Source organism: Kryptolebias marmoratus, linkage group LG15, assembly GCF_001649575.2.
Source record: "Kryptolebias marmoratus isolate JLee-2015 linkage group LG15, ASM164957v2, whole genome shotgun sequence".
In the NCBI taxonomy this organism is placed as follows: domain Eukaryota; kingdom Metazoa; phylum Chordata; class Actinopteri; order Cyprinodontiformes; family Rivulidae; genus Kryptolebias; species Kryptolebias marmoratus.
In genome coordinates this window covers 648814-660548 of record NC_051444.1, presented here as the reverse complement: position 1 = coordinate 660548, position 11735 = coordinate 648814, and the positions used below count along the sequence as shown (strand labels likewise).

At 47.4% G+C, this 11735-nt stretch overlaps 1 protein-coding gene across 1 annotated transcript in view; it reads right to left on the bottom strand.

Annotated features, from left to right (window-relative positions):
- The window catches only part of fbn1 (fibrillin 1), a 53763-nt gene that overhangs the window by 27274 nt on the left and 14754 nt on the right, over positions 1-11735 (bottom strand). Inside the window, exons 9-26 of the mRNA XM_037979892.1 lie at positions 11280-11402; positions 10066-10188; positions 9242-9394; positions 8620-8673; positions 7787-7912; positions 7585-7710; positions 7376-7495; positions 6909-7046; positions 6624-6674; positions 6372-6497; positions 6069-6296; positions 5871-5996; positions 4739-4867; positions 3531-3656; positions 3130-3255; positions 2915-3037; positions 2058-2183; positions 1523-1648 (exon numbers count right to left, since the gene is read on the bottom strand). Of these exons, the coding sequence (XP_037835820.1) occupies positions 1523-1648; positions 2058-2183; positions 2915-3037; positions 3130-3255; positions 3531-3656; positions 4739-4867; positions 5871-5996; positions 6069-6296; positions 6372-6497; positions 6624-6674; positions 6909-7046; positions 7376-7495; positions 7585-7710; positions 7787-7912; positions 8620-8673; positions 9242-9394; positions 10066-10188; positions 11280-11402 (2250 nt within the window). The remainder of the gene's footprint in view (positions 1-1522; positions 1649-2057; positions 2184-2914; positions 3038-3129; positions 3256-3530; positions 3657-4738; positions 4868-5870; positions 5997-6068; positions 6297-6371; positions 6498-6623; positions 6675-6908; positions 7047-7375; positions 7496-7584; positions 7711-7786; positions 7913-8619; positions 8674-9241; positions 9395-10065; positions 10189-11279; positions 11403-11735) is intronic.

The window sequence follows — 11735 nt, the reverse complement described above, 5'->3', positions numbered from 1 at the left end:
CTTCTGGAGCAGAACCAGCCCAGAGGACAGATGTTTACCCAGAATGCACTGCAGCTGTCAGCACGGTGGTGGAGGGCTGATGGTTTGGGCTGATTCTGGAGTCAGATGTGAGGCCATCTGTCCAGAACCAGAACCTCAGAGAGCTGAGCAGAAAACAAAGCTGGAAAGAAGAGTGGGCCACAACTCCTCCACAACCAGGAACCCACTGAGAGTACAGATCAGTTTTATTATGTCCTAAAACATTAAAACTGTATTATGGTGGCGTTTTGCCTCAGAGGGAGAGTTTCTCCCAAACGGTTGGTTAAACTCACCTTCAACATGTCAATAAGTGAGCCAATATGTCCTCCAGCTGATCAAACACAGCGTACAGACACGGTGACAAGGTTTAAACCTGGAACATAATGAGCCTAAATGTACAGGATGTTCTCAGGTTCTCATCAACAGCTGGATCAGAACAGAGCTTCATTCACACAGACACCAAGAATCCATCCAGGTGAACCCAATCAGGAAAGAAAAGAACCATTTTCCTTTGCATGTGTAGCTGCAGACTTTAATAAGGCTGCTACCATCCTGCACAGCTGACAGGAGCTGAAGTCGTGAACAACAGCAGCAAGAGAAGAACTGTGTGAATCCAACTCCTGACAAACGTGTTTATTTGCATCTTAACTAAGACGTGATGATAAAATCACTGAGCAAACTTACAACCAGCCCCTAATCTCAAAGTAAGTGGTGTGATAAATCAGACTGGGTCCACGCTGGATGCCGAGCGGGTCCAGGCGAACGCAGGACTCAGTATTTATGTGTCCTGGAGCCGTTACAGGTGATTACGTGCTGCAGAGCCTTTCCAACCATCACGTCATGTTTAATGAAAGAGCAACACAGGAACAAACAAAAGGTGCAACGTGATGCAAGACGGTGACCTCACCGCCGCCGCACGTGCGCAGCATCATACGTGTGCTCGTGAGCGTGTTTCTCAGCAGCTCAGACAGAAGTCAGAGCTTCTTCTGGTTAGACTTTCTCCCAGAATGCTTTTCTTTCACTCGCCACCCGGGGTTTTCACACGTTCACCAGGATGAAACAGACTCTGAACATTTCCTGGGAGGGTTTTCACATCAGGGCTTTTATTTTTGTAAGTTTATCGTGAAAATACAGAGTTAAAATAACTGTCTGCGTGCCTAAAGCCAGCATCTCTCTGAGACTCATGTCGGTGAATTTGAGCAGAAGAAAATAAACTCAAAAATGTGCACGGCCTAGAATAAAGTTTTGCAAGCCGTGCACAAAAACCTGGCTTTCTGCTGAGACTGCAGCAGAAAATTCTCCTTTTTCTCACAGTTCGTGTCTCCAGCAGCCGCAGCTCGTTTCACAAACTGGCTTCAGATCACAAGATGTTCTCAGTCCCCTGAGTTTCACTTGTCTGAGACATCTTTAAAGTTGAAACTTTCAGAAAAGGCAGCAGAGGACACTAATGTTTGTCCAGGCTCTGTTTGGTTTGTTCCAGACCTGGAAACACCGTCGGACTCACCTGTACAACCCGTGCTCCCCTTGCGGACAGAGTATCCCAGCTCACAGTGACAGATGAAGGATCCCTTCGTGTTCTCGCAGTTCCCGCTCAGACAGATGTTTTGGTTCAGATCACATTCGTCCACGTCTACAGGAAACCAGGAAACCAGGAAGATTAGTTTGATAAACAGAACTAGAGGAAAGAAAAAGGTTTGTTAGAATTCATAAAAGCGTTTGCTGATTCTTCCTTCCACAGGGTCACAAATATAAATACACCCTGCTCTTTAAGTGTTCAGGCATTTTTACATCAGCTTTTTGTTTTGTCTTAGTGGAAGCAGACGTCTAAATGTCACACATTCCTCCGCGCTCGGCCACAATAACACGATGTTCAGCAACAAGTCGCTGCTCTCCCAGGTCTGAGTCACCACGCCTCGTTCTCATGACTCAGACTCTGGAGCCCCTTGAAGTGGAGCATTACGTCGTTTCAGTAAATCTCAGAGAATTCAGGCCTCCTGGATCCAATCAGTTCAGAGCTGCAGAAATGTGCTCCTTGTTACCCAGGCAGGTCTTCATGTCCTCCGAGGACATGAAGCCGTCGAAGCACAGACACTGGAACGTCCCCGGAGTGTTGGTGCACTGTCCCCCGTCGCACACATCGGGCGTCTCCTCGCACTCGTCGATATCTGAGGAGTGAAAACAGAGAGGCAGGTCAAGCAGGAGAGACGGAAACTTCTGCTGAGGGCTGAGGGCTGAGGGCTGCCGACGCTCTGGAAGAGTGACGAGAACAGGAGAACATGAGACACCAGGTCCAGACTGATCCAAACCTGCTGATTTAAATGTTGAAGCAGTCAGAAAGCAGCCGTACGGCTCTCTGTGGAGCGGCTTCACAGGACATCTGGACCACGAGTTACAGTAAAACTCCACTCTTTGGTTTCTGTTTGTAAAATCAAAGGAGTGAGAGTCTGAGGAACCCAAACAACCTGCGGCCAAACAGCAACATGGTGGAATGAACCTCTCCTGATGAACCTCTGGATAAAAACCAGAGACGGATGTTTTCTGTCAGCTGGGTACGAAACGGTTCAGACCTTTTCTTTAAAGCTGGACTCTTTTATTTTAACGCTGTTCTTCTTCTTCTTCTTGAGCTTTTAAAGCTGCTGCTCTGAGAGATGCTTTCATTTTCTCTGACTGTTAAACTTTTCAGTAAATCTTTGCTTTTTTAACTGAGTCCTTGTAAATATCTTTGTTTACATGTTTACGTAACAAAGTGTTTATGTTGTGAAGTTCTTGAAGTCCTGTTTCTTCCCCTCTTCCTTCTGTCTGCTTAAAGGACGGCTGATTCTAATTAAAACCAGGGGAGGGGTGAGCTGACCTGCAGTCGATCCAACAGGCCCAACAGAACCACAGCAGCACTCACCGGTGCAGGTCCTCAGGTCCGGCATCAGAGCGTAGCCGCCGCGGCAGCTGCACTCGTAGCTGCCCTCCGAGTTGGTGCAGAAAGTCTCACAGCCACCGTTCTCGATCGTGCACTCATCGATGTCTGGCCAGCAGAGAAACCAGACGGACAGAAAGTCAGCAACAAGCAGAACCGTCTGAGTCCGACAGGAAAACCGTCCCGGATCGAGAACGTACCGACACAGTCCAGCCGGTCTTCGGTGGACTTATAGCCCGTGTTGCACACACACTGGTACCGGCCGACCATGTTCACACACTGACCGTTCCTGCACAGCCTGTCGCTCAACTCACACTCGTTTATATCTGTGGAAAAACAACACCAGCATCAGAAACATCATTTCATGAATAAATAGGATTCACAAAAACTGAGAGACAAGAAAAAGACTCATTTCTGAAACAAATTAAACTGCTTTAAATGCGAGAGTTGAACCTCCACATGCGGCCACTGAACCTCAGGAGGGCAATAATGTAACTGTGCTGTCTGAGTGTTTGTTAGTGAAATATCTCATGCTGATCTGAAAGTAACAGCTGATTAGCTCCATCAGGGTGCAGCATCCAGAGCAGAGAAGGATCCTCACCGAGGCAGGCGGAGCCGTCAGGAGCGATCTCGTGGCCGTCGGGGCACGTGCACTGGAAGCTGCCCTCCGTGTTCACACATTCCCCTCCACGGCAGAGCAGGGGGTTCCTCTCACACTCATCGATGTCTGACAGAGGAGACGGAGGTCAGAGGTCAGAGGTCAAACATGTGCTTCAACTGATCGTTAATAACCTCGTTGACTGAACTGGAGAATCAATCGATGAGTACATTATCGCCCGCAGACGCTTTTCTTGTCAGAGGTTAGGTTTAATGAGAACTTCAGCTCTTGATTTAACGAGGCTGTTTCACCCAACAAATAAAACGTTAATGAACAGAAAACGGAACATAAAAATGTTTCTGATCAGCTGGTTGAACTTCTGGAGACAATTAAAGAAACAAAAAACAGACAAACTGCATTTTCTGTGAAAACAGTGAAAACAGTGATGCTGACGGAGGAGAAGATGAAACTGAGTTAGGAAAGCTAGCTAAACAACAGCTAAAAGCTAACAGGAGCAAAACAGCTACAAGGAGCAAAACAACAGCTAAAAGCTAAAAGGAGCAAAACAACAGCTAAATGCTACAAGGAGAAAAACACCAGCTAAAAGCTAAAAGGACTATAAGAAAACAAACCCAGAGTGAGCAGCTGAAGCGGATTCTAAGTTTCTGGAGGAAATAATCTGTGTTTTTATTATATTTGTAAATAAAGTTAAAGTCTAAAGGTCACAGAAACTAAAAGCTCCAGCAGCCAAAGGTTTTGATTCGTGAACGTTAAATCAGCACAAAGTCTGTAGAAGCAGCTGGATCCCAGAATCAGCGTTCACACGAAGAATCATCAGAAGAATGTCTCTGTGAGGACATTTGGACGGTCCAGGCCGGGACTTTTCCAGTCTCAGAAACACGAAGACATGAGCACGGCCCGCTAATATCAGATGACATCATCCACCTCGGTGGCGTGTCTGTTTAAGCACCTCATCAGGGCTTTATGACCGCTGGTCTGGATCCAGGACTGGGACCGTGTGGCGGACCCTCCCTGTAGCTGGAGACTATTAAAGTCTGGATCAGCTCTCAGATATGGACACTTGAACAGGGCGCGTCAAAGATCCCGTTTCTCTCTCATTACTTTAAAACCTAAATCATTTCATATGACGGAGCTGAACCAGATCTGGTCTGTGCATCTTGAGTGGGTCCAGATGAGGGAGTTCTACTCACCCATGCAGTTCTTCATCATCATGAAGCCGCTCTCGTAGCCCTCGAAGCACTCGCACTCAAAATCTCCGGGCGTGTTCACGCACCTGCCCTGTCCACACAGGTCGGGGGATATCCGGCACTCGTCGATGTCTGCAGGACACCGTTTGAAACACAGAAACGTCACCAACGAAGATGCAGGAAAGGTTAAACAGCAGCAGACTGGGGTCGAAGTGAGGCACAGAGCATGGAAGCAGGCTGTAAAATGAGATTACAGGGAGATAAAGTGGCTCCTTCTGCAGATTCCTCCTCAGACTGAGAGGTTTTTAAACTCAAACCTTCAGACTCCCTGCAGGTCTCCTCCACTGCCCAGGAGTCAGGAGGTTTCTGAAGAAAAACGCTGCAAAGAACTTTAACCCTGGATTTCTGTCACAGGTCCAACAGAACCAGGTCCAATAGAACCAGGTCCAACAGAACCAGGTTCCCCTCAGACCGAAGAAGCTTAATGACAAGTGGGAGAAATTAGGTGAAAATCTTCTGACTCCTGGGTATTTTTGCTCCTTTTAAAAGTTTACTCTGAATTATTTTCAGTGATAATGAATTTAATAAATCAGTAATTAATGAGTAAATTTCCTCCATCAAAAACTGCTTTAAACTCCAAAGTTTCAACATTGAAGCATTAAAAGCTGCGTTCCTTTTCAGTCAGCCGGGCGATGACCCGGGTAGAAGTGATGGCAGGCGGAGAAGGGCGGAGCCTGTGTGATGGTGTCATTTCCAGAAACAAAAGCAGCAGAAATCAGCAGAAATCAGCTGCCGGTGGTTTCTCAGACTCACTGACTTTCTCACTGGATCCAGCTGCTGGATCTGAGCTGATGTCCTGCTGATAAACAAACCCCGCCCACCCCGCTCGCCACTCTGTCAGCCGGGCTGCAAAAGGAGTGCAGCCAGAGAACCGCAGACAATTTGGGATTATTTACATGTCAGCGAGGAAAAAGAAAACATTTTGGTGTCTACCTTCTCTGTGCTCTTAGTCCCTTGTCCAATATGTCCACTGTCCCTCCTCTGGACATGTCCAAACCATCTCAGCCTCTCGAACTCACGCTGGCCTAAATTCTAACTGGCTCATTGTCGAAGGTTGATCTTTGCCTTTTCTCACCTGTGCAGTTCCTCTCGTCGGAGTCCAGAGCGTATCCGTTATCGCAGCGACAGCGGAAGCTGCCGATGGTGTTCCTGCACTTCCCGTTGGAGCACAGCGTGTTGATCATCCTGCATTCATTGATGTCTGCAGAGCGAAACACAGGCGGTCAGGGTGTGGAGCACCGACAGCTCAGGGGGTCGACCAGCAGCACCGTACCTTTCAGGAAGGGTCTGCCGTTGATGAAGTCTCCTCTGTGTGAGAAGCCGGGGCCCCGAGGACAGAGCTGAGTGAACTCCGGAGTCCCCTTCTCTGGACATTCGTCACATTCGGGGCCCCAGGCGACGCCGACGGAGCAGCAGCAGGCATCCACGCGGTGCTTCCCTGAGATGGCCAACCCACAGCGCTCATCGTCATGGGTCAGGTAACAGTGCTCCGTACGCAGGTCTGCACGGACGAAACACGTCGTTTCCAGGCTGTTTCCATGCTTCACACTCATTATTTAAAGCACAAAACACCGACCGATGCACGTCCTGCCGGTGATGTCGATCGTCATTCCTGGAGGGCACTGGCAGAAGAAGGAGCCTTGTGTGTTCACGCATTTACCGTTAATGCAGACCCCCGGAAACACCTGACACTCGTCCACGTCTGAGGGTCCGCAGAGAAAACAGGTTCAGACCAACAACAACAACAACGAGTTCAGAGCAACAAGAAGAAGAAGAAGGAGGAGTTCAGTTGTCCACAGGAAGTGAGAAACGTGAAAGCAGCCCTCACCCTCACAGATGTTTCCTCGGACTCTGGCAAAACCTTTACCGCATATCGGATCTGAAAAACAGAAAAGGTGTGTAAGTTTTATCTTTTGTGTTCGGATTAAACGCTGAATGAAGCCAGGTTTCACTTTTCTTCTATCATCAGACATGAAAGCATCTCTGAGGCCACATGTCTGATTCCACAGGCCTAAAATGAACCAAAGCAGTCTAAAATGAAAAAACACAAATAACTCATTTGTCTTTCTGTGTTCTGCTTTGAAACAATCCCGTTAAAATAAAAGCGGTGGACCTTTTTCACATTTAGCACAGGGGCTGTTCCAGGCTTCTCCCAGCGTGGCGCAGCAGTGAGATTTCAGCGTCGCTCCGTTAATGTTCACCTCGCAGCGGTTGTTGATGATCTTCAGCCAGCAGGTGCTCTTAGTCGTCTCTGTTTTATGACATTATCAACACATGTTGATCCAACAAAATACACATCAGGAATATCTGGAGCGTGGCTAAAAACATCTGCAGTTTTTTATAACTGTTAACTTTTAATCTTAAAGCGTTACAGAAAACAGTCAAAGTTTAATGGGAACAAAACCGTTCAGATGTAGAAGAAGCTCCATTGTTGTTAGGGTTTCTAACACACTAAGCCTGCTCAAATCCACACACAGGAACTACAGGAACTCTTTTGTCTCCAAACTGCACAGCTTTTATAAAAACAGCTTTCTTTAGAGGCCAATAACAGCAGAAAGAAAGACGTATGAGTTTTCCTACCGATACACTCCAGCTGGCTTTTGTCCAGAGAACTGCCCACTGAGCACGTGCAAACGAACGAGCCCTTGCTGTTCTGACAGTCTCCGTTGATGCAGGGGCTGGACTCGCACTCATTCACGTCTGCAGACACACAAACAAATCGACTGAGAGCTGAAACGTCTCAGACAGGAAGTGATGCTGCAGGACAGCGGACTGAGCCTGTCTCTGACCCTCGCAGACGTCCGTCCTCGGATCAAAGCGGAAACCTTTGGGACACTGACAGGTGAAACTCCCAGGTGTGTTTCTGCACAGGCCGTTGTCACACAGCAGCCTGTTCATCAGGCACTCATCGATATCTGGAAACAATCAAAAGCTCACAGTCACGGTCCTGTTCTCTGAGAAGATGCGATCATCTCAGGGCGATCCACCCACCGACACAGTTTTTGCCTGTAAGGTCCACCTCGAAGCCCTCGTTGCAGGTGCATTTGTACGTCCTCAGCATGTTCTCACACTCTCCGTTCTGACAGATGTCAGGGTCCAGAGCGCATTCATTAATATCTGAGGAGGCAAAGAAAATGCTGCTGAACGTTTCAGTAAAAACTCAAATCCAGCTGAAACTCAAATCAGCTGAAAGAAGCTGTTAGGGTTCGACTGCTGGAGATTTGTGAGGAAATCAGCTCATTTTCTGACCAGTGGACCTGTTTTCATGTGCACAGCTTGTACCCTGGCACATTATTTCTTTGGCTGCACTTCAACCCCACGTTTATGATTTAATCTGCTAAAAAAGATCGGCTGATTTGGACCAGTTCTTAATATTTTTTTTTTTTTAGACCTGGATGTTCAGGACTGTAGCCTCAGATGTTTCTGAATAAAGTTGGCTCTTAAGACAGAAGAAAATCAAACTGTTTTATTCAAATCAGGCTTCAAACTCCTAAAATAATTCCTATTTTTGCCTACAAACACAACCTCAGCTGTCTGGTGCACCCGGACATCTGAGGGCCTCACAGACCTGTTCGTGATCAATCTGATGGAGTCAACACTCGACCCGCTCCGGGACAGTTTGACCGGAACGGTCCAGCTTTCAAACAGTAACTCAGGTGTCAGGAGAGCTCAGGGAGAAAACCTGAACCCTTACAGGAAGTTTTATTCTGCAATGCTAACAGTTTGTCCAGTGTTCAGTCAGAACTTGATCCAAACAGCAGAAAAAACTACAGCTCCAACGCTCTAAAAGTGCAGAAACTAAACCGAGGAGTGGTGGAGGTTACCTCGTCCATCGCCGGTGGTACCGACACCGCTGGGACACAGTGCCAGGAACTCAGCTGCAGAAAACACACACAGTTTGGTTTAAAGAAGAACAGCTGAGTGAGCAGCTAAAAAGAGCAGATTCCTTAAAACCAGGTCATTATCCGTTTCTACGCCTTCTCATTTAGCCGGGATGTAAAGAAAAGCATCTCATGTGGAGAACTAATGAGAAGTGACTAAATAACATGTCTGCAGAGGCTCAGCTTCACTTCATCCTGCAACCTGCAGCTTTTTAATCAAACGCCACCATGAAAGATGGGCGATCATGTACTTCCCTGCGTCTGTTAGCAGCACATTTCATGAACCACAGGATGGATTTTAAATTCTCAAACGAATGACTGGATGAACAGTGCTAACAGACAGGATGAGATGTTTGTTTAAAACTTGGGCATGCAGGGCGGTGGGCGATGTGCAGGAGTGTGTTTGCAGGAGCAGGAAGTGGCTCGGGCGATGTGCAGGAGTGTGTTTGCAGGAAGTGGATCGGGCGATGTGCAGGAGTGTGTTTGCAGGAACAGGAAGCGGCTCGGGCGATGTGCAGGAGTGTGTTTGCAGGAGCAGGAAGTGGCTCTGAACGTGGATCCGTACCGGAGCTTTGGGACGGACAGGGTTGGCAGGGCTCTCCGTAGGCGTACTCTGTGTTGGCGCAGCAGCACTCAGATTTGGTCACAGCTCCAAATAACGGCTGGATGCACTGGCCTCGCTTGTAGCTGCCGTAACACGAGCTGCGCATGTGTGTATCTGCGTCACCAAACACATACAGAGCGTGTGAGAACACAGAGGAAAACAGAGAAACGATGCAACAAACCATTGTTTTTTTCTTCCTCAGGGACTGAAGGCATTCTGCTGCTCTGAAATCATCCCAAGAAAGAACAAACAGCATTTCAACACTTCTCACATGATGTGTGAAAAAGAGTCATTTAGGGAAAACTTGGAATGTTGAAAACAAGGACATGAAGGATCGACTGGAGGCAGAAACATTAATCAGTGAGTGGATGCAACAGCATGACTGAGTTTTCTCCTGTTTATCACACTGAGGTTTAAATATCTCATCACCAAAATATCAAATATTGTTCTGGATGATTGGAGAGCCAATATTTCTGATCCTTTTAGTTCTGTAGACCTGCTGCACTGGAGCTTTGCTGACACGTCTGTGGATTTTAAGGGATAAACTCTTTTGTTTCTGGGTGGTCAGAATCAGAAGCAGTTATTTGTCCTGTAGACCTCAGAGCTCAGGCCTTTTGGATCAGAGGAGAACCTTCTTCCAGGACTTAGGATCCTGATGTCCTGGATGCCTGAGAATCCTCTTTACACCCCTGAATGACTGTTAGTGTCTTCGAGCTGCAACAGGAACCTGGAGCAGGAGCTGCTTCCAGCTTGTTGTGGTTTCAGGTAAAGGAAGTCTTACTCACCGACACAGACCCGTCCGTCCAGGCCCACTGCCATCCCAGCCATGCACTCGCAGCGGAACGAGCCCTCCGTGTTCACGCAGTGGCCGTTCATGCACATACCTGGAGTCTCACACTCATCGATGTCTGCAATCAGACGAACACGGCTGTGAGGGAGGGGGGCCAACACGTGCAGTGGAATACAGACAGATATGCAGCATGTTTCAAACAGCTTTCTGAGGAACATTTTACACACAGACCCACTGCAGCAGTGCTGGTTTATTTACCAGACTGACTAAACTTCACAAACCATCACAGCTGAAGGTTAGCTGAATGTTAGCTGAAGGTTAGCTGAACGTTAGCTAAACGTTAGCTGAACGTTAGCTGAACAGAACTTTGAGCACTGAGATCCAGAGTTGTTTACTTCCTGCGAGGATCGAAGCCAGCGACAAGCATTCAGCTGCTCTGAGGGACATCTTGGACATGTCAGCTGAAGCTGCTGCCGAGGACATGAGGACCGGACTGAAGCTGTCCTGATCAGCAGCTCTGATAAACTGAGCTAAAGCTAACGTCTGAGCTAACCGAACAGCCAGTATTATCATTGTTTGCTTTTGTTACAATATCAGAAGATTTTGTGGAATTAAATGAAGACTCATTAATTTGGACATGCATGTCCTCTGGCATCTATCAATGTGTGCTGCAGCACCCTGCGCACCCCTACTTCCCAGAGCCCAGAGACTCATGTTTTCACAGATTTCTCTCCACATGAAATGATTGGAGTATGCTGCTCTGTTTGGGTGGCCCCGGGGCCCTTCAGACTACACATTTCATTAGTGACCGCATACATCAGCGCACTTCACCCACACCCTCTCCTCTTATTTGTTCTGATCTGACTGAACCGGGGCAGTGTCTCTGAGACCAAACGTCTGGACATCCTGACGGGACCAGCTGGGTGGTAACGCCTCTAAAATTTATTCTGAGTGTGTTTAGAGTTTAGAGCAAATCAAACACAACAAAAGCCTAAATTTATTGTAGATGTTTTACAGCATCTTGATCTTTCAGGCTCAGGATGAGTCCAAGATGGGTTTAGATCAGGCGGTCTGTTAGGACCTCAGGATAGGCGGGCCCCAAACATCAACATGTCCAGCTGGCTGAGGGGGTTTTCAGGGGATTTTTAAAACTTACTTAACTAACCACCCTGTTAGCTCCATGGAAACAGAAAGAAGAAAGCGCCTCACCAACACACATGCGTCCACTGGTGTCGAGCAGGAATCCAGGTTTGCAGATGCACTTAAAGCTGCCGTCTTCGTTGATGCACAAACCGTTGAGACACATGTTCCTGATCAGACACTCGTCCTGGTCTGTGGACACACAGAAACAGAAGGATTTAACCAACAAACGGTTGTTTACTTAATGTAAAATGGACTCGGCTACTTTAATAAACTTTAAATGTTCTGAGCTGTCTGACTTGCATTAACCTAAAAAAATGAACCAAATACAAAAGTTATCAAGTTAAAAACTTTTGTTTGTTTGTCAGAAGAAAGTAAAAGGCCTCCCATCAACAAGACTCCGCTTCAAACTACTATGACCCCGCCTCCCATCAACAAGACTCCGCTTCAAACTACTATGACCCCGCCTCCCATCAACAAGACTCCACCTCCCATCAACAAGACTCCGCCTCAAACTACCATGAC